The 22272-nt window shown below is 36.1% G+C and overlaps 1 protein-coding gene across 1 annotated transcript in view; it reads right to left on the bottom strand.

The window, feature by feature from the left end:
- Window positions 1–1049: 1049 nt before the first annotated feature.
- The window catches only part of ITGAV (integrin subunit alpha V), a 114160-nt gene continuing 92937 nt past the window's right edge, over window positions 1050–22272 (bottom strand). The window contains exons 18-30 of the mRNA XM_056111578.1: window positions 18870–19007; window positions 16020–16087; window positions 14963–15110; window positions 14346–14438; window positions 12494–12573; window positions 11888–11968; window positions 11280–11385; window positions 10536–10694; window positions 9689–9802; window positions 3464–3577; window positions 3254–3361; window positions 2020–2142; window positions 1050–1759 (exon numbers count right to left, since the gene is read on the bottom strand). Of these exons, the coding sequence (XP_055967553.1) occupies window positions 1664–1759; window positions 2020–2142; window positions 3254–3361; window positions 3464–3577; window positions 9689–9802; window positions 10536–10694; window positions 11280–11385; window positions 11888–11968; window positions 12494–12573; window positions 14346–14438; window positions 14963–15110; window positions 16020–16087; window positions 18870–19007 (1428 nt within the window). The 3' untranslated portion in view covers window positions 1050–1663. The remainder of the gene's footprint in view (window positions 1760–2019; window positions 2143–3253; window positions 3362–3463; window positions 3578–9688; window positions 9803–10535; window positions 10695–11279; window positions 11386–11887; window positions 11969–12493; window positions 12574–14345; window positions 14439–14962; window positions 15111–16019; window positions 16088–18869; window positions 19008–22272) is intronic.

Here is a 22272-nt window from a genome sequence, read left to right as displayed (position 1 = left end):
AATTATTTTTCCAATATAGTAGAAAAATTTCAATTACTAAAGGGAATGATTTATCATTGCCTAACTTAGACAGAAAAAAGTTATCAAACTCTAAATTTCTAATGCATAACATGATGTAATTGCACAAAGTAGGTGTAGTGAATAGTCATTAGTCAATAGTTTACAGGCCTTGAGAAAGTGAAATAAAGCACATATTTTTCTCAGAGATTCTTTACTCCACAGGCATATAAAATTATAATTTTTATTTAAAAATTCTAGAAAACTAATTTGTTAATAAACCTATGAAAGTTTTAAAAAGTTTGTAATAACTTGAATTGCTTATAAAAGTACCTTTTAGAAGTTATTTGATAGGTGAGGCTTTTTTAATACATCACCTTGCTTATAGTGAGGTAATATTCATGTAAGTAGCAACAGGCCATTGCTGGAAGTAAATCAGTGGGCTACTTTAAGAATTTTAAATTCTACAATTTCTTGTGGAGTTGAGGATGGGTACAGAATCCTGTAAGTTCTAAAGGTTCTTCATTGCTCTTGCCATGTCTTGTAACAGTTTTGGAAATACAATGGAACATACATATATAAGAGGAAAATAAATTAATTCCAACTAAAAACACCTGCCCTAATCTAAGAATGTACTATTATGAGCAACTTATAAGTTCTTTCAAAGAACTACAGTTTTCTAATAAAATCCACTTTTTTTGTATTGTAAATAGATAATGCAATGAAATAATGTACTTTGGAAATGATTTTCAACATCATGGGGTTTTAAAAATCACTATATTTAGCTGAAATTAACCATTATACATGAATAATTTTTGATTATAGAATTTTTAGTTTAGATTGACTTATTGGTTTGAAATAGAACTTAAACTATGCAATTAAAATAGAATAAAACGGTTTGTGAATTAAATATCAAAAGAATTTAGCAGTACATATCCTGTTTTCGGCAAGCTACCGAGAGTATTCGATATGCCAGACACAGTAACAACAAAGTCTCCAATGGAGACGTTACTGGGCCCGCTCGAGCAAATCGACGATCAACGGGAGGGCCTTTACCTTTTATCCTGTTTTCATATTAGAGTAAAATACTTCACCTTTGCTAACAAAGAAAAGAACTTTCATGGGCTCATGCTTCCCAACCAAATCCCATCACGTAGATAATATTAAAATCCAACTTTGTGCATTTATAATATCTCTCATAGCTTAAAAATTCAACTGTAGTGTAATATGTATTAACATTAAGTACCTATACAAAAGATGTGGATACTTAGGTCCAAACGTGGATCACTTTAAAGCAACAGAAACAACAATAATAACAAACAATTAAATCCAACATACAAAATTAGAAACAGTAATGTAGGAGGTACTATTTTATATAAAGTGGTAACTGAGGCACTACCTCTGTCTTAAGTACACTAAAAAACTATTCCATGAGATTTTATTAAATACCTAAAAACACATGTCAGTGAATGCGTATTAAATACATATCTGAACTTTTTTTTGGAAGAGAAGGCCGAAAAATATTGCTGTCATTTTTGTGGTTAGTACCAATGGGCACCATCAACAGTTCAGTCTTGCATTCCATTTCTCATGAAGGAAACTGAAATCTACAATGAAGTTGGTCATTCTAATAGGTCAGGAAGTTGCCTTAGTTTAAAAGTCACTGTTAAGTTTCTGAATTTCCTTCACCATTTTCATGAGGTTGAAGATGTTCTCTTTCCTGTTCTTCTTGAGGTGGTCGAACACGTTTGAAAAAACCCATCTATCAGTTGAACAAATATATCACAAAGTTAAGACTATTCAAGGTATTCTGAATGACTATTATTATCAAGAAAATTTAAATGGCAGTTACATAGTGTCATAATGTAACATTATGCATCTTCATCAAAGGTTCCTTTCTTCATCCCTGTCTTTTCTCTACCCCATTCTCCTTCTTTGCCTCCCTCCCTTTCTATTCTACTCAATATCCCTCCCTCCCTCTTTTTCTCCCTCCCTCTCTCCCTGCCTCATTCCATTACTTACTCTGTACATCACAAAAACCAAAACAGCCAGTAACAATAATCCTGCTAGAACTGCTAAAATGATCACCCACACAGGTACAGGCATGGGTGCTGGCTGAATGCCCCAGGTGACATTTGTGGTAACCTGTTGGGAAGCAAAAATATTTAAATTTTAAAATAGTTCATTGGGAATAGAATAGAATCTATGTGGATACTTGTGTCTAATGCTGAATACCTAAAATCTATGATATTATAAACCAATGTGTCTTGAGTAAACATCCTCAGAAGTATAAGTGCTATAAATTCACCCCAACAATTTATCAGAAACTATTTAATTTTTTATAGTTTCGAACTTTCTAATTTTTTGAAAAAAAATTTATAGGTTTTCCCCTATGAAATTTATGTATGCTAAGAATCTCTTACATAGGATAAGATGCTAAAGTAAAAATTCTACCTTAAAACCACAGGATAAAAGAGTAAAATAATGCTAAAACATGTGATGACTCTATCAAATGAGTATTATTTTAACTTAAAGTTCTGTTTATTTTGTTTGACACTATACTCGGCAGTGCTCAGGCTTATTCTTGGCTCTATACTCAGTGAGCACTTCCGGTGATGCTCAGATGACCATATGATGCGGCAGAGATCAAACTTTGGGTCAGATGAGTACAAGGCAAGCACCCTACCCACTTTACTATCTCTCTCCAACCTCTCAAATGAGTGTTTTATATAATCAAATGAGTTAAACTGATTTATTTTTGCTTTCTTTTTGTTCAAGGATCAGTCCTGGGAGAGTTTGGGAGACCACGACAGGTGCTGGGGATTTAACCAGGATTGACGGTGTGGAGGGCAAATGCCCTGCCCTCTGTGCTATTTCTCTGCCCTCACTGCTGCTGCTGTTGGGCAGAGAGTATACACATGGTGGTATGGAAACTGGGGTTCCAGCACATGAAGCATGTCCTTCAGCCCTTGAAGCATCTCCTGCCTCAAACTATTTAAATAAAATTACAAAATATTTATGAAGGGGCCAGAGAGATAGTCCTGCACGCAAGGTGCTTGCCTTGAACACAGCTGACCCAGGTTTGATCCCTGGTATCCCATAACATCCCCCAAGCACTGCCAGGAGTACTCCTGAGCGTAGAACGGGGGTAACTCCTGAGCACCACCAGCTGTGGCACAAAAACAAGAACAAACAAAAAAAAATTATGGAATTGAATGATGTGTGTTTATTCCATTTGTCCAAATCAGTGACTTACTAATGTGGAGTTGAAGATATCCTCAATTGGAAGGTTTTTGTAAGGAAATTCTATGACATTAAATGAAGCAGATGACTTCAGAGAAAATGAATGATTCTGGTTTTCTTTCTGTACAGAAATAATAAAATTATTTCATAGATGTCAGGCATCTTAAAAAAATTTCTTTGAAAAAACATCTATCTTTGCTGAATACTGCAAATGACCACTTACATTCATAAAGGTTTCAGTCCAGAGCAGAGACTTCACATACAAGATTGCACTCTTTCCTCTGTCTAGACGCCCCACCTGGCAGACAATCTTCAAGCATTCAGCAATTCCACAACCCTGCCAAGACAAATTGGTTATTTCCAAGAAAAGGTCATTGTATCATACCTTCAACTTTAGAAAATTAAACCTTTTACTTGTTTCATGTGAAGGTTGAAGAGATGACCCATATTTTCTTTTACGTCGATAGAAATCATGTTTAAAATTAAAAGGCTTGGGGCTGGAGAGATAGTGCAGTATATAAGGTGTTTGCCTTGCATGGCCTTGCATGTGGCTGACAGGGGTTTGATTCCTTCCATCTCATATGGCCCCTGGCCAGGAATAATTCCTGAGCACAGAGTCAGGAGTAACCCTTGAGCATTGTTGATGTGTTCCCAAAACAAAAACAAAAGCAAAATAAACAAAAAGGCTTATAGTTGAGTCTCTGAATGTCATTTTATTTCTGAGTTGGTTTTAACATAATTTGTTATGGAAGATTATGATCTATAATAATTTTTTTAAATGACCAGAGCTTAAGAATCTTTGGGTAAGCCCAGACATTGGTGGTTTTAGTAAGAAATGAAAATCCTCACCCCTAATCCTTGGTAACCTGAGTTCTACAGTCCAAATCTGTAGGTTTGTTTTTGTTGAAAACTATCTATCCCCTGTCACTGTCACTGTCACTGTCCTCCTGTTGTTCATCGATTTGCTCGAACGGGCCCAGCAACGTCTCCATTGTGAGACTTGCTGTTACTGTGTTTGGCATATCAAATATGTCACGGATAGCTTTCCAGGCTTTGCCGTGCAGGCAAAATACTCTCAGTAGCTTGCCGGGCTCTCTGAGAGGGGCGAAGGAATCGAACCAGGCTCGGCAGGGCCAGAGGCTTGCAAGGCAAACGCCCTACCACTGTGCTATGTGGAGATATATTATCATAAAGGTTTCAATCTATCCCCATGCTTTGATTTTCTAAATACCACATATGAATAAGATCTTGGTATTTAACATTCTCTTTCTGACTTATTTTGCAGAACATCACCTTAGTCAACTCTATGTTGTAGCAAAAGTAAGATTTCGCCTTTTCTAATTACCATTATTCCATAGTGTGTGTCTATTCCTGTAACATTGGGTACTTTGATACAGTGCTATTTCCATTTCTTGGCTTTTGTAAATAGCACTGTATCAAACACAGGTGTGTGAGTACTATTCAAATTGCTGTCTTTTTTTCCCCCCTGTTCATCTTTGGATATATACCGAGGGGTAGAATTGTGAAATATATGGCAGTTTATTTTTCTTTTTAAAAATATTTGTTATGATTTTCTTTTTTGTTTTACTTTGTTTGGGGGCCACAACCAACAGTCTCAGGGCTGACTACTGGCTCTACAATCAGGGGCAGGCTGCTGGCGGGCTCAGTGGACCATGAGAAATCGGTCAGGCAGGATATGTGCTAGGCAAGTGCCCTACCTGCTGTACTACCACTCCAGTCTTCTCCATGTGAATTTCTGTAGGGGTTGAACCACTTTAGATTTCCACCATCACTATCTGAGGATTGCTTCTTCCCAACACCCCACCAGCACTTGTTTCTCATATAAGCACTGTTTGATACAAGTCACTCAAGAGGATGTAAGAAGATATCTCATTGACATTTTTATTTTTAATTCCTTGATAATAGTGCTTATATATATACACACATATATATATTTAAAAAACATTTTTTCATTTATCTGTTAGCTTTTGTCATTTTAGGGGTAAAATTTTAATTGAGCTCTTTCCACCCCCCAGCCCCTCTCCACATCCAACATGGGGTTATTTGGATTTTCACTGTTGAGCTTAGTTAGTTCTTCATTTATCATGGATATTAGTTCTTGTCAGATGTATGAAGTTATAAATTGTTCTCTAATGATATTTTTCCCTCTGTGAAAACACTGCCAGTGTGAAATAATACCATGTGCTTAATTTTCCTTCTATTTTTCATTCAAAGGAGTCACATCCCTGAAGAACCCACTGAAGATAACATCACAGAGTATTTTGCCTACGCTTTCTTCAATATACTTTATGGCTTCAGCTCAGGTCTAATATACAGTTCTTAACCCAATTTGAGTTAGCATTTGTTCCTGGTGTGAATTAATGATTCAATTTCATTCGTTAGAATGTGGCTATCCAGTATTCCCATCATTATTTGTTAAAGAAACTTGAATCCCCCTGTTTGATGCTCTTGGTTCCTTTGTTGTACATTGTATTTAGAAAGACATATGTACGTATGTATCTATCTATACTTATATAGTTATATATGTATATAGCACATATATACATAACAAAGTCCTGGCAGTTGCTCCCACACAACAAAGTCACCACCATGCCTCACACTAGACTTCACTACTTCAGGACAGAGCTCTACAGAGAAACTAAACTTCAGGTACACAGGTCTTTTTGACTGAAAACTCCAGGACTTCTTGAAGTTGGAATGGGTGACCTTCCCTCCACCTCCCCATACTTCCAGAAGACCCAGAAGCCACTTCCATGTTTTACTGCTGCCGCCATGTAAGCTCATCTACTGATCTTGTTCCAGAGACTCACAAAAAAATTCCATAAGAGATCAATTGGTCACAAAAATTTCTTGGACACTGTTCCTGGCTGAGAATTCCTGGGTAATTCTGGATGGGGTGGGCCACTTTCCACATTAACAAAGCCCCAGCAACCACTCCCACACCCCCCAAAGCTGCTATTATGCCTCTGGCCAGACTGCCCAGTTAAATATTCTGGATTTTCTGGATCATGTGGCCACACTTGTGGTGACGTGACATCTTCAAATACTACAGCATTGACATCCTAGTAGGAGCACAACATATTGAATAGAAATGTAAAGTAAAAGCCATCGAATCTCAACTAACAAAAAGATTAACACAGAAGGCTTAACTTGCAACAATATGTATACACACACACACAAACACACACACACATACAGTTTAGTAAACCTCAAATAATGTTCCCATAGTGAGATACAACACTTTTCACACATTTTCTTCTATGGAAATTTTTTTTTTGATCATTCCATTAGCCATTTAGTGGTAAGAAGCAACATAAAATAAATTGTTGTGGGCTTGCTATGGGGGCAGGCTTGAAGGGTGGTTGGGAAAATGGAGATAATGGTGGAAGAAGGTGATAGTGCTGGTGGGATTGGTGTTGTAATATCAAATGTCTATATAAATCATGAAAACTTTCTAGACCACAGTATTTAAATAAACAGTGTGTGTGTGGGAAGACCTACTTTTATCCCAAGACCACAGTTTTGATTACTATAGTTGACTATAGTTTAATGTCAGGGAATATGATACGTCTATTTTTTACCCTCAGGATTGCTTTGGTTTTAGATGTCTTCTGTGGTACCATTCAAATTTCAGTTATAGGTATTTTATGTACTTTTGTAATATTGAATAGGGATTGCATTGAATTTGTGTTATGCTTTGGGAAGGACGATCATTTTAAAAACATTCTTCTAATCCATGAGCACAGAATATTTTAATGTTTCTTAGTCTGCTACTTAATAGTGACAGCTTTCAAATCTTTCACCTCAATTGTTAATCAACATTCTAAATTCTTCTGATATAATTATGAATGGGATTGTTCTTTTGGTTTCTTTCTCTAATAGGTTGTTTGCACATAGAAATTCAGTAAATATTTTGTATATTGCTTTGTAGCCTGATACTTTGTCATATTTGCCATTCATTATTCTAATAGGTTTTTAGTTGAATCTTTAGTGTTTTCTATGTATATTATTATATCATCTGCAAATGGTGATGATTTTACTTCTATCTGTATCTACCTTCCTTTTTTTTTTTTTTTTTGTTTTGAACCACTTCCAGCAGTGCTTAGGGCTTACTCAAGGCTCCATGATTGGGGGTCACTACTGGTGGTGCTTGAGGCCTATATGCCGTGCCAAAGATAAAACCCAGATTGGTTTGCCTACAACCCAGGTTGCCTTACTTGTTGTACTGACTCTTCATCCCCCGCACCTGCACCCCGTTATATTTCTTTTAATTGTCTAAACGCTTACCTCTACTGTTCTGAATAATGGTAGTAAGAGAATACCCTTGCCTTATGCCTAATCTCAGAAAGAAAGTTTTATTCTCTTACCATTGAGTTTGTTGTTAGTGGTGGGAATGTTGCATGTAGCCGCTACTACATTGGTTTTTTTTCCCTCATTTCATTTTGTTTTGAGTTTTTTTTTTTAATTTTACCATGAATGTGTGTGAATCTTGCCAAAAGTTTTCTCTTTATATATTAATATAATCATATAATTTTTATCTTCTATTGATTGTGTATATTAGTTACCTTTCATATGTTGAATCCCTACAACCCTGGGATAAGTCTGGGTCATGACTATAGAACTTTTATTAATTTTTCAAATTATTTATTTTAGCACCATGGTTCACAATACTTTTACTATCAGGGTTCCTTGCATAAAACTTTCCAGCACTACAACTTAACTAGAGTGTCCACTTCCCTCCACTATTGTTCCAGTGTCCCCCCCCCCCCCAAACCTAGTTACTCCACCATCACTTCCTACCCTCAAGTGTGAAACTATTAATATACTGTTGAATTTGTTTGCTATGGTTTTGTTTAGGTTCTGCACCAGTTATTGGTCAGTAGTTCTTTTCATACCCTTATCTGCTTTTGGTATTAAAATTATACTGGCTTCATAAAAACTATTTGGAAGAATTCTCTTTGGTTTTTGGAAGAGGTTGAAGGAAAGGTGATTGAATAGGCTGAAAGATGAGATGACTAAAAGTTATGGCAGAGCTTACTAGTAAGACCATTTGAACCTTGACATTTATTTTGAAGAATTCTTTTTTAATATGGGTGACATCCAGTAGTGTTCTAGATATGTTTTGCCTGGTGGTGTGGGCTGAAGACCTGAGTGCCCAGGGGTGACCCGAGTCATACCTGCCAGTATTTATGAGGGCCCTATAACTATACCGAGTAGTACTCATGGAGCTATGTGATACTGGGGAGCTATGAAATATATGAGAAAAGGGGAAATTATTTGAATATATGTTTGTCTAAAGAAGACAAATAAAATAGGCAGACATCTGAGTCCTGGAATACTTTATAGAAGTTAAATGTCTAGAAATGAAAATTAAGAAGTTGCCAGTTGTGGAAGAAAATGAATCAAAAGAGGAAAGTGTCCTAGAAGTGTATGAGCAGTGTTTCAGAAGAGATTATACCAAAAGTCACTGAGTAATTGAACTGAATTAGTAAGGACCATGAAATACTCGGTGTTGTGATAGTCACTTGTTACTGAACATAGACTGTGTTTATAAAGGCTAATGAACACAAACACTATTACGAGGATCTCTAGGTGATGGTTTTCAGATTTGCAAAATTTCAAAAGCTTAATTGGTATGACCCTTATTATAGTCATTATATGACTAACTCAAAGGAAAAAAAAAAGAGTTCACCATAATGCTAATTATTCTGTGAGTTATTTCATTACTTATTTATTTTTGGTTTTTGAGCCACACCCAGTAGTGCTCAGGGCTTATTCCTTGCTTTGCATTCAGGAGTCACTCCTGGTGGTGCTGGAGAACTGTGGAATACTAGAGATTGAACCTGCGTCAACCGCATGCAAGGCAAGTGCCTTACCTGCTATACTATCTCCTTGGCCCCTGTGATTTATTTTTATATTTAAATTTTGTCTTGTGTGTGAAGCAAGATAGTTTTATTAAAATTTAGAAAGATATGAGGAAAACAGAAAAATCTGAGAGGAGAGAAAGAAGGGAAATATGTTCAAGAGACAATACAGGCAGCAAAAAACACTGAGACAAGCAAACAAGATATATAAATCGGGGGAGAACACGGACTTGAAGAGCAAGCCTTTAATTTATTTTTAATTGGGTTAAGGTGAAATATTGTCCTAAAGTCTTCAATAATACAGTGAGTCTAAGTGGTTAGTTAAAACAGTGTAGTCAGAAAAGCAAGACAGAACATAAAATAATTTTATTAACAATCTACAAAATTAGATCATTTGAAGAAAACTTGGCATTCAATTTGATGAGGAACAAGAGGACTGATGGTATAAAAATATACATAGTTCTCTCAAACACAGCTGTTGTTATTTTTGAAATGTTCTCTGGCATTGGCTTTATAATTGCATATTTTTAAATTTTGAAAGTGCTTGTTGAGATGGCACTTACCAAAGTGTGAACATCTCCTTCATTGAGGGTGAGATCCCGCTTGGTGATGAGATGGTTCCGGTCACCTTGACCAGCAAGTGTGTCATTCTTTTCAATTGAATGTGAACTTGAGATCTAGAATCACATAAATATACCTATGGTAAATAATCATGGGGAAAATTTCAGATTGACATCTGCATATAATTGACTAAACAGCAAAAATAACACAGGAAATAAACTCTGAGATTCTTTAGTAAGTAGGAAAGAGTTACCTCTGCTTTCTCATATATTCCTTGCAGGGAAGTTGATGAAACACAGAAACAGTCTAAAATTCACTGTGCATTTCTATGATGAATGTCAACCATAAGTTTATATTTTTTTAACTGTTCTTAGACCAAATTGCATAATAGATTTTCATCCAAACTTAGATACAGGGACAGAGATAACAATTCCAAAAGCACATACAATTCCATAAAATACATATATATCTAGGTTATTTAAGTCAAAAGCACCGTCAATAAGAGGCCGTATCTTAATGCAAAGACAAAATTTCAAAAACAACATAACAGCCTCTATCAATAATATATGTGAATAAACCACAGTGTGATAAAATGTAAGTCAAATTGGGTCAACATCTTCTGAGGCTTGTTACATATAATAAACAGAATATATTTCACCAGGATTTCATGAAATTAATCCTTAGTCGTTACATCAATAAACAATTTGATCCTCATAGTTGTGAACTAAAATACTTTTGATTTCAGTATTAAAATGGCTATTCCACTTTCATGTAATTCTCTATAGCTGTAGAGAAAAAATAAAAGCAAAGAACATCATACTGAAGAGTGGTCGTTCTTAAGTACATTACCTTAATTCTCAAAGGATTGATCTCCATATCTGAAGTGCAATTCATAGATCCATCAATGTCATATTGAAGGATATACAACAAAGTGTTATTGTTATATTTGTATGGCCACTGAAGATTTAGCATTGCCTTGCTGAATGAACTTGGACCATTGTTTCTCAGCTAATAAGGAAAAGAAAATGAAAATACTTTGGACAAAAAAATCTATTTTGAAATCTTTCCCCAACATCAACCTTTAGCAACAGATTTTGAATAACAGTTGTTTCCATAGTTACTCTAAGATTAAATATAACCATTACTAAGCAAAAATTATAGAACAGTTATCTCTAAGGGCAGTATTGTCAGAATAAAAATATAAATAATAAAGGAAAACATAAAACACTATTGATGAGATTTTTTTTCACCAAAATGAAATTTTGCTGATCTATAGTAGTCATTTTCAAGGGTTTTTATTAGTAACTCCAAACATCCATATGAAAATATTAACCATCTAAAATTAATCAGTTTTAAATAATCCATACTAAATTGCTTTATTTAACCACTGTCAAAGAAAAATTACTTATAAATGAGAAAGAAATTCAAGGAAATCTCTGGTAAAAACATAAATGGTATGGAATTTATATAAAAGTTAAATTTGATTAAAATTTTTTTTTATCTTTTAGGTTTTCTTCAACTTTTTTTAAAGTTTCTCAGTTCCTCTACTTGTTGCTGTCTACTAGTCATCAGTTAAATCCAACAACTGCAAACCTCATAGATGTGCTGAACAACTGGCCCAACATCTTCTTCTGTCTCAGGGTTCTCTTTGTACTCCCAATTTGGAATTGGAAGGAAGATATGATCAGGACTTGAGACTCTACACAATGATAAAAGAAAATCTACCATAAATATCAAAATAATATGATTGGTTCATTTTACAAATACCAGATAAGTAAAATCAAAATTAATTTTAAAACATACATATGCTTCAAACAAAGAGAACATACACCTGTATGTGTACACAACTTAATAATCATTTAATCTAGTGTGACAAGTCAATTTGCACAAGATTCAATAAACTTATTTTATGCCTATGATTATAATCTTTGGCATATTTTCAAGGGATTATTGCATATATTATCTGGGACTTTAGAACATACCTAGCACAACATGCTTTGTATTAAGGCCGTCCCTGTAGTAAACAAGAAGTCTTTACTACCCGTAAGATGTCAGATAGGCAGGTCCCATTTAGCATTTTCAACTTGGGTATTTTCAACTTACAATGGGTTTATCAAGAGTATAACACAATGGTAGGCTGAGGAAATTATTTGCAATGTAGGTTATGAGAATGAGATACTCAACTGGGTAATCATACTGACCCTCTTATCTCAACAGCAGCTAAAACAGCAAGGTCAACTTTATAAGATACAACTGGGCTTACTCTGTCAAAAAGGTTGGAGCTGAAAAGCAAAACAATAGATTTAGCATTGAGTTGAGCAGAATCATCAAAAAAAAAATCATGCAGAGGCAAATTCACTGACACCTGCAGAAATTACAGCAAATAAATGAAAAGCTTATAAATTAAAACAATTATTTTAATTTCATGTAATTCCTTTCTTCTTTCCCTTCCTTTCATTCTCTTTCCCTGCCCTCCCTCTCTCTTAATTTATTTGGGGCCTGGGAATTAAACCCAGAGCCTCACACATGTAAGATTGCTCTACCACTAAATTATGTTCACGTCAACATTTTTGTTGTTTTTGTTTTTGGCCACACTGGCAGTACTCAGATGGTTCTCAGCTTATTGTCATAAGTTTAAAATTACAATAAAATCATTCTTCGGGGTGTAATTATTTTATAATCATAAAATCAAGTATCATGTTAGGCTAGTACTTGATTTTAGATTCTTCTATTCCAACTATAAAGTATATTATATTATTAATTTACAATGAAAATATTTAAAAAGTTTCCAATAGTTATTTCCAGACCTTTGGATTTGTAAATCAAATTTCACAGATGTATCCATCTCTGATTGCTGGTGTACACTGAAGCGAAGGCCAGCTGAGAGCTAAGGGAGGAAGAAAAGAGGATACAGGAGAACAAAATCTCATTAGTGAAATTTCTAGTCCAATGTTCAAATAAGAAAGATCTAAAATATGCTTATTCTCAGTTTATATTAAATGGCAATTTTTCTAACAAAGATAATTAAATCAAATTTGCATTGAATCTTTTATTCAGGATACTTAGATAACTCCATACCAGAGTCTAACAATTATTAACTACCACTGTATCTCCTTATATCAACTACTTTGTATTACTTCCTCATAATACTTTCTGGAAAAAAATGCAAAAATAAGTATTTTCTGATCCACGAAGATAGAGTAATCATGTGCAAAGCTTTGGTGATAAAAAGCTGATAATGAAGGCTCGAAAGGGAATGGAGGAAGTAAGGAGTTGCACACAGCCAACCCTGGTTCAATCCCAGATGCTGCATATGCTCCTCAGAACACCTTCTGAGACTAGTCCGTAGCAAAGAGTCAATAATAGCCTCTGAGCACTGCTGGGTATGATCCAATACCCATCCCCTTCCTAAAAGAAGCAAGCAACTGAGAGGCTAGAAATAGTCTAGGGATTAAGGCACATACCTTGCATACCTCTGATTTCAGTCTAATCCGAGGCATGCCATGGTCCCCAAGCATCACCTGGTACAGTTCTGAAGGCCCCTCTACACACTTGTGAAAACTTTTGTGTGTGACCTTGTAACTCCCTACATTTTCAGGTCCTTTATTGAACCCTTGGGCCTCCTGAGCACTGCTTTGGACCCTGAACACAAAAGAGCTAAAAACTGATATTAAATGGCATTTCTGGGGTTTGGTTATCAAAGTGCTTCCCACTCTATAAAACCTGGACCAGAGCATTTGAAATCACTAAAATAATGTATAGTAAATGGGCTGTGAAAGAGATACCCAGAGGGAATATGAGAAAATAAAAAGCTCTTTATTTTTTAATAAAGTTTTGTATTAAATATTTAAAAAGATATGATCCAGGAATTTGTGAAGTTCCCTTCTTTAAGAGACCAAACAGCTAGAAAAAATAATTATTTTTAATGGAAATATACTAAAGATACATAGAATATTTAACACTGAAAAATCTAAGGTGATTGGATATATTTATACATACTAATTTGATACTATCAGAATTATATATATATAAAAAAAGAATTATATCATTTTTAGTGACAGCATCTCCATCAGACCACATTCTATTCATTTCTTTATTGTGGTTAGAGCAACTAAAATCCAGTACCTTAGCAATTTTGTGATTATAATATTATATATGTTTTGGTTTATTTGTTTATTAGACAACACCCAGTGATGCTGGGAAGGAACTACTCCTAGGTCATGCTTGGGGTTCACTCCCAACATAACTTGGCGCAACATGTAGTGCCAGTGGTGGCACCATTTGATCCTTGGCTTATGACCATATAGTTCTCTAGATACTTGGCTCATTCTATCTCATCTAAAAATGAGGGTCTTAGTAGTCAGAATAGCTTTTAAGGATGAATAAAGGCACCAAATTAAAATATCAGAGATACAGTGTCAGTCCTTCATCTAAATATGTTCCTGTCCATTTATTAGATTGAAGGCACTGTGAAGAGTAGTGTACTCAGTATCCTCTATTAGCACAACCTATTATTTTAGTATCTTAGTCAAAAGTCTGCTAGTTATTGTACTCTAAAATCAATTTACAGGCTCTGATTTGAATTGTAAAAAAAACACAGAGGAATTCTCAGAGACTATTCTCTTTAAAGGATGATCTCAAATAATTAAAATATCTTACCTGAGTTCCAGCTTTCATTGGGTTTCCAAGGTCACATACTACCTGGCGGGTTTGGTTTTCTGTCTTAAATGCACAGGAAAGTCTTGCTAATGCCTTTGATAGGCAGAGGGAAAGGATTGGTGAGAAAATTAATTATCAAATAAAAACAGAAGCAATAAAACACAAGCTCCTAAACAATGCCATGCAGTTACATTTTAAGTTTCTTGTTTTACAAAGCATCAATATGAGACAACAGGGTCAGGAAGAGGCCAGAAGAGTTTATAATTGTCACACGCAAATAAATATAAGAATAAATATAAAAATGTTTTGGGGAGAGATCCCAAGAGGACTTTGATACACAACCACATAATCTCTCAGGAAATATCTGATGAACAGGATTAGACATTTTTATCTCTCTGCCCTCCATTCAGGCATAATGTTAGTAAGCCTAAGCATCCCATGAAAGCTTTATGCACAGTATTAGGCTTAAGAGAAATTATGAAAGATAGGCACTCTATTGTGTGGCAATTTAGCTTTAGGTAGGAGGGCTCTGTTAGCACAATACTAAATAGGGGAGTCACTCATTAATGTTAATGAGACCTCTGAGTGCACTTTAGTTTAAGAGACAGCTCACTTACTTCACTGTTGCGGACAACCCCAATGAAATCAGCCTGTGGGGGGATGGAGACGATGAGCTCAGCTTCATAGGCACCTTCTCCTTGATTCTGAGCCTTAACAATCAATGTCAAAGGGTTGTCATCTCCAATATAGATCTTCTTTTGATCACTACAGGAGTGAATACAAATCTTAACAATGAAAAAAAGCCTGCATGTGGAGAGCATGACTGTTCAAAAAAGCATGAAGTAAATATACAGACATTACTGATATATTCAATAGTGGCTCAGGGTTTTCAAGATGACTTCACAGCTCAACAGAAAACTGGAAATAGCATACTGGCTGCAAAGCTGATGCTGGTCTCACTCAGTAAAAGAAAATACAGATGCCACCAGTGCATTAATCCTCCAAATCTGCGATGACAGAATTTTGTTATCTCTTTGTATTATTTAATTTTCCCCTAAAAGCTGAATTAATGCTTTGCAATGATTCTTCCATAATTCTTTAAAATTTGCATGAGAGAAAATAACTTACTATGCACCACTATTCAATGCCAAGTGAAAATAGATCTGTCAATCTAGGCAAGTTGTAAAAACTGCCTAATTTTAAAGCTCAATATTTTGCATTTATAGAAAACCATGCTTTGTCCCTCAAAATAATTGCACTGTAGCACTGTCCTCCCATTGTTCATCGATTTGCTTCAGTGAGCACCAGTAATGTCTCCGTTGTGAGACTTCTTGTAACTGTTTTGGCATATTGAATACGTTACGGGTAGCTTGCCAGGATTTGCCATGTGGGCAAGATAGTCTCGGTAGCTTGCCAGGCTCTCCAATAGAGATGGAGAAATCGAACCTGGGTTGGCCACATGCAAGGCAAATGCACTACCTGCTGTGCTATCACTCCAGTCCTGCTATAGCTCCAGCCCAAATAATTAAAATGGAAATATTCAATATATTTAAATATACTTTTCATCAAGTAAACATTTAATTTCTCATTAAAGTATTACAACTTTGAATAGAAAAATGTGCTCTTCCATTAAAATTTTTTCTTATATTATTAACTTTTGAAAGCAAAACTTACCTATTTACCGAAACTTCTAGTTTAGGCTTACAGACATTATCTTCACCACAGTCAAGTAGAATATGTGCCTAGAAAAGAACATTTTATTTTCCTATGTGGATAAATATCAACAGACTGCACAGACACTGTATGTACTAATATATGCGAATACATTACAGACACACATATTGGCATATATTTATATAGACACTAGAACTTGCTTGCGTAACTGAATGCAAAATGATCATGGCTGTTTTTGAAGAAACAAGTCAGTGTAAATAATTAAGTATGGAAAAGAGGAAGAAAATTTATAGAACATAACATTAGTCAGAACCTTTTAGTTCTTTTGCAAAGTAAACTGTGAACAAGTAGAAAAGAGATAGATGAGAAATAAGGTTTAGCTTGAACCTGCTGCAGCTACCTAAATTGAGTGGCCTTGGATAAAATAAACTCTTCTTATTTCTTCCTCTGCTCACATCATGAAAAATATGACCTAAAAATTATATGTGTGTGTAAAATATGTAATAAGACAAATATAACTGTAGATAAATAATAGCAATTCTTTTTTTCTTTCTCTCTCTCTCTCTCTCTTCTTTTGTGGGAGAGGGTCACACCCAGTATTGCTCAGGGGTTACTCCTGGTTCTGCACTCAGAAATTACTCCTGGCGGTGCTGGGACCATATGGGATGCCAGGGACTCAGGTTGTCACATGCAAGCCAAATGTCCTACTCTCTGTATTATCGCTCGGGCCCAAATAGCAGCAATTCTGAAAGGCATATAAAAGGGAACAGAAACTAAACAAAAGGAGTAGATAGCATAAGTGGGGGCAAATGGAAACAGTAAAGGCCACAGAACTATTAAAGTGAGCTTATCCAGGACAGGTAAAATAAGGAAAAACCTTTGTTTTTCATGTTGGGTCAAAAATAAATTATATGAATACTAAATAAAGAAGATGGGAGGCATCACTTTCCCCAACTTCAAACTGTACTACCAAGCAACAGTATTAAAATAAAGACACTGAGATATTTTAGCAGAGTTAATCTTCAATAAAGGAGCAAAATATATGAAGTGGAGCAAGGAAAGTCTTTTCAAAAAGTGGTACTGGGAAAAATGGTCAGCTAAATGCAAAAAAAAAAGATGAATTCAATAATTCAATGAATTCAAACCTCTTTCTAATGCCATGCACAAAAGTTAAATCAATATTAGGCCTCAATCCATAATGTATATGGAGAAAAATGTAGGCAGAACCCTTCATGACATTGAGGCTAAAGGCATTTTCAAGGATAAAACACCACTGACCAAACAAGTAAAATAAAAGATTAACAAATTGGACTACATTAAATTGAAAAACTTCTGAACCTCAAATGAAATGATAACCAGGATACAAAGACAGCCCAGGAGATGGAAAAGATTTATTTCCCAACACTCATCTATCTGATAAAGAGTTTATATCAAAGATATATAAGGTACTAGTAGAATTTTACAAGAAAAAACATCCAACTCCATCAGAAAATGGGGAGAAGAGGTGAACAGAAACTTTCTCAAAGAAGAAATACAAAGACACATGAAAAAATGCTCTGCATCACCAATCATCAGGGAGATGCAGATTAAAACAACAATGAGATATTATCTCACACCACAGAGACAGAAACACATCAAAAAGAATAATCAGTATACATGTGGATGTGGGGAGAAAGCAAAATCATTTATTGCTGGTGGGAATGTTAACTAGTTCAGTCTTTTTGGAAAAGTAATGTGGACATTCCCCCCCCCCAAAAATCTAGGAATTTGGAGCTGGAGCAATAACACAGTGGGTAGGGTGTTCTCCTTGTATGTGGCCGATCCGGGTTTGATTCCCAGCATCCTATATGTTCCCCAGAGCACCTCCAGAAGTAATTTCTGAGTGCACGAGTCAGGAGTAACACCTGTGCATCACTGGGTGTGACCCAAAAAGAAAAAAAAATCTAGGAATTAAACTCCATTTGACCAGAAACTTCACTTCTTGGATTATGCACCAACAACCTAAAAGCAAAATGGAGAAATGACATTTGCACCCCTGTGTTCCTTGCAATACCATCTACAATAGACAAAATATGAAAATAACCCAGTGTCCAAGAATAGATGACTAGATAAAAAAACTATGATACATATATGAATATTACTCAGCCATGAAAAAAAGATAAAGTCATAAAATTTGCTGCTACATGGAGGGACCTGGAAAGCATCATCTAAGTTAGTTAGTAGGAGAGAGATTGACACAGAAAGATTCTTCTCATATATGGCATATAAAAAAACATAAGGAAGGAACACAAAATACCCAAAGACAATGGAAACAAAGAACATGAGCAATGGTATTCAGTAGGAAACATGTCATTTGATATGTATACGGGATAGAACAGGGAGGGGGCAAGGACTATGGTGGAGGGAAGTGTTCCACAGGAAGTGGTGCTGAAAAGTGTTAAGTATGAAACCTTACCAGCAACAGTACTGTAAAGCATGTGCTCTGGTCTTTTCAGACATTTTCTTCATGCATGTACTCTCTTTTTAACAATTAAAATGTAAATCAAAGTAAATAGATCTAAAATTTATTTAGCAGAACACTAAAATACTAACAATACATAAAATACCATAAAATACTATAAAATACTATAAATTATGCTTTGTTGTCTAAATTACTTTATCATTCACATGCAGAGAATATGGCTCCAGTGATTTTAAACATTTTTGATCTGAGTATTTAGATTCCCTTTCTCTGTCTTAACTAAAGACTCCTACATCACAAAAACATTGTTAAGAGGATTCAAAACACGAATGTAAGACCTTAAGAGCGATGAAATGATAAAGGTAGTGATAAATTGAGATAGTAAGTACCTGTCGACTAACGTTGGCGGGAGTAAACTGGTTAAGAATGGGTTGCAAGCCAGTTGCATCAGCAGAAGTTCTATAATCCAACCGATACTCCATAAAAATAGTAATTGGAGTGAGTTTGTCTCTAAATTCTGATTCATCCTAGCAAGGGGAAAACATCAAATTAATGGCGCATTAACCTATAGCATCAAACTAGCTGGACAAATAAATCCCTAAGTGCACAAGACAAAGTTCACCATATTCATTCCCCAATCCATTGCCACCCAAATTCAATAAGAAGAATATCTGAAAAGATTATCATTTTCCAATGAGAGGGCTCTCAATTTCTGGTTTATAGTGCTTGCAATACTCAATTCCCTCCAAAATTTATATTGCACATTAAAAATAAACACTCAAACACAAACCAGAACATTACCCACATTATTTAAGATACTACACATTTCTTCTTCTCCTTTCTTTGCCTTTTCTAAATTTTAACTTAACCAGTCCCTTGCTTTCAGTAGTTTATGTTGTGTTAGTTAAGTATATTTGGAGGAGGGAGGATAAGAAGGAGAGACATGCACACCTACCAGTGCTCAAATGACCATAAAATAGCTAAAATAGCAGGGATCAATCTAGGTATCCCACATACAAAGCATATGCTCCTACCCTCCGAGTTATCTCCCCAGCCCTTCACTGGTGTTAACAGCATGTATATGTTTCTTGTTGGAGTACATGGAGCTTAGGTTTATCAGATTGTACCCATCACAGTGCTCCCGAGTCACTCCCATTACTTTGTCTGTCTGTAACCTCTTCTATGCTCTCTTCCCCAACCAATTTGTAAGGTCTCATCCTGCTTAGACACTGAAGCTGTACTGTAAGTTAATATTGTCTTTCTCCTCTCCTTATGTCTTTTGAGCAGTTTACCTTAATGCAATGTCCTTTTGTATAGATACAGGAAGATAATTAATTAATATGCTCGGTAACTTAGGAATTGATTGGCTTAGAATATTATTCACTCCTGGGCATCTGCCTTCTCAACTTAAGCCTCAGTTGCCCTCACTTCCTAGCACCCCAAGGGCAGGGTCCCAACGTGGGACTGGATGGAACCAGGGCAAGCCGGTAAGTTATGTGCTACCCTGGCATCACAATGGGCCAGGCCAAGATGCCACGATTCTTAACTATAAGTTAAGAGTTTGATCATAGGCAAATGCTGTCATGATCCAAAAGTAACGACGAGACTAGGGCCCTGCTAGGAATAGGAAAGATATCTGGCCTGAGCACTGCAGTCTGAGATCGAGATGGCCCTAGGAGAGCAATTCTATAAACTCAAAGTATTTCTTACTGTGTCCATACGAAATGATTAATATTATGTATGCTTATATGTTGGTTGGACAAGGAGAGGAGAAACACGTCCTAGAAGCAGTTTCCTGTGTGTCCTGACTAGCTTGGATGAGACTGCTTTTTTGGAGATGTAGATTCCAAGCTCTTGCAGACTGGTCTTTGTTGTGCTAATCTAAGTGCTTGTAGCTTGTGAAAAGGTGAGGCCAGGATTACTGGCCTGCTGATGTAAGGAAACAATGTATGTTTGCTGCCTCAATGTTCTTTCTGTAACTCCTTTTGATGACATCATTATATTGCGCCCTTTAGAGTACTATGATCTATATAAGGGAGATTTCAGGGCTCTCTGGGGGGACACGTGCATCAGAGAACCTGGGAAGATGGGGCTGAGGACAGAAGCTGAGAGAACAAAGGAGCACGTGCTTGAGGATTCCTGAGGCCTCCATGACATACATCTCTTCCATGTAATAAACGGTTGCTAAGACCAACCAGCTCGGCCTCGTTTCCTTCCTTCGCCTGACCATCGCCATCGACCTCCCTGGAGTGGGGAAACGGCCTGACCACCGGCCTTTTTATTTTTTGTGTGTTTACACAACTGGCATCCCCGAGTTTGTGTAAAAGGGCTCTCTGGGGGGACACGTGCATCAGAGAACCTGGGAAGATGGGGCTTAGGACAGAAGCGGAGAGAACAAAGGTGCACGTGCTTGAGAGATCCTGGGGCCTCCATGACATACATCTCTTCCATGTAATAAACTGCTGCTAAGACCAACCAGCCTGGCCCCCGCTTCCTTCCTTCGCCTGACCATCGCCATCAACCTCCCTGGAGTAGGGAAGCGGCCTGACCGCCGACCGTTTTATTTTTGTGTGTTTACACATTTCTAAATAACTCATTCTTCAGTTTTTATTCCTCCGTATTTATTTTAAAATATTACATGGGTCCTTGTCATGTGGCTTAGAAGGAGAATGCCCACCTTACATGCATAGGGCCCCAAGTTTGACATCTACCACTAATTCACATTGCCAAATGTAATTCCCAACAAACTGTAAGCAAGTGTGTGAGCCCCAGAACAAGAACAGTAATAAAGGAAAGGAAATAAAATATTTTACATATTCTCCTGTGAATTACTTTCTGTTCAATGCTCATGAGAAGGTTCATCCATGTCATTGCATATAGCAGATTTTATTACTGAATAAATATTTTACCCATATAATAAATCCAGTTTGATCCATTCTCCCACTGGAGATTTCTGAATTTTTGTTTTTTTTGTTTGTTTTTGCTGTTACAAACAGATCTGATAATGTTTGGACTTCTCTGATTTGTCTGTTTTCCTAAATGCCATAACCAAGTCATTCATAATTATTCTATTATTTTAATCCTTTATCTTGTAGTTAGGTTCCTTCATCTGTAATTGTGTTTATTTTTCCAATTCCTGATTTTTTGTGTTTTTTCTGTTCTTTCCTTTTTGAGGGTGCTGGGGGCACACCTGGCTAAACTCAGGTCTTACTCCTGGCTCTGCACCCAGGGATCAATTCTTGGAGGGTTCAGGGGACCATATAGGGAGCTGAGAATTGAACCTGGGTCAGCTATGTGCAGCTAAGTGCCTTACTGCTGTACTATCCCTCTGGGTACTCTTTCCTTCATTTTTCTTAATGGATCCATTTTTCATTTAAATAGCATTTAAGGATATACAATTACCTGTACATTCTACTTCTAAGATAGCCCACAAATTTTGATATATAATATTTTCCTTATATTTTAGTTCTAAATCAAATTCCAGTATGACCATTTTTCTTTTTTTTCTTTTTAGGATTACTGGGCCACACCCAATTCTGCTCAGTGCATACTCCTGGTTCTGTACTCAGGGATCACTCCTATCAGGGCTCGGGGGACCATACCAGGTGCTGAGGATTGAAGCTGGGTCAGAGCTGTGCAAGTCAAGCGTCCTATTGGCTGTACTATCATTCCCATCCATGATCACTTCACTAATCCAAGTCATATAAAAAAAAATTACTAATTTATTCCTTTTGTTTTTGATTTCTAAAAGTTATACCTTAACTAAATAGCACTTTTGATCAAAAAGCATAA

The sequence above is a fragment of the Sorex fumeus genome, unplaced genomic scaffold (assembly GCF_029834395.1).
Source record: "Sorex fumeus unplaced genomic scaffold, SorFum_2.1 ptg000014l, whole genome shotgun sequence".
In the NCBI taxonomy this organism is placed as follows: Eukaryota; Metazoa; Chordata; class Mammalia; order Eulipotyphla; family Soricidae; genus Sorex; species Sorex fumeus.
This window is presented reverse-complemented; position numbering and strand designations above follow the sequence as displayed.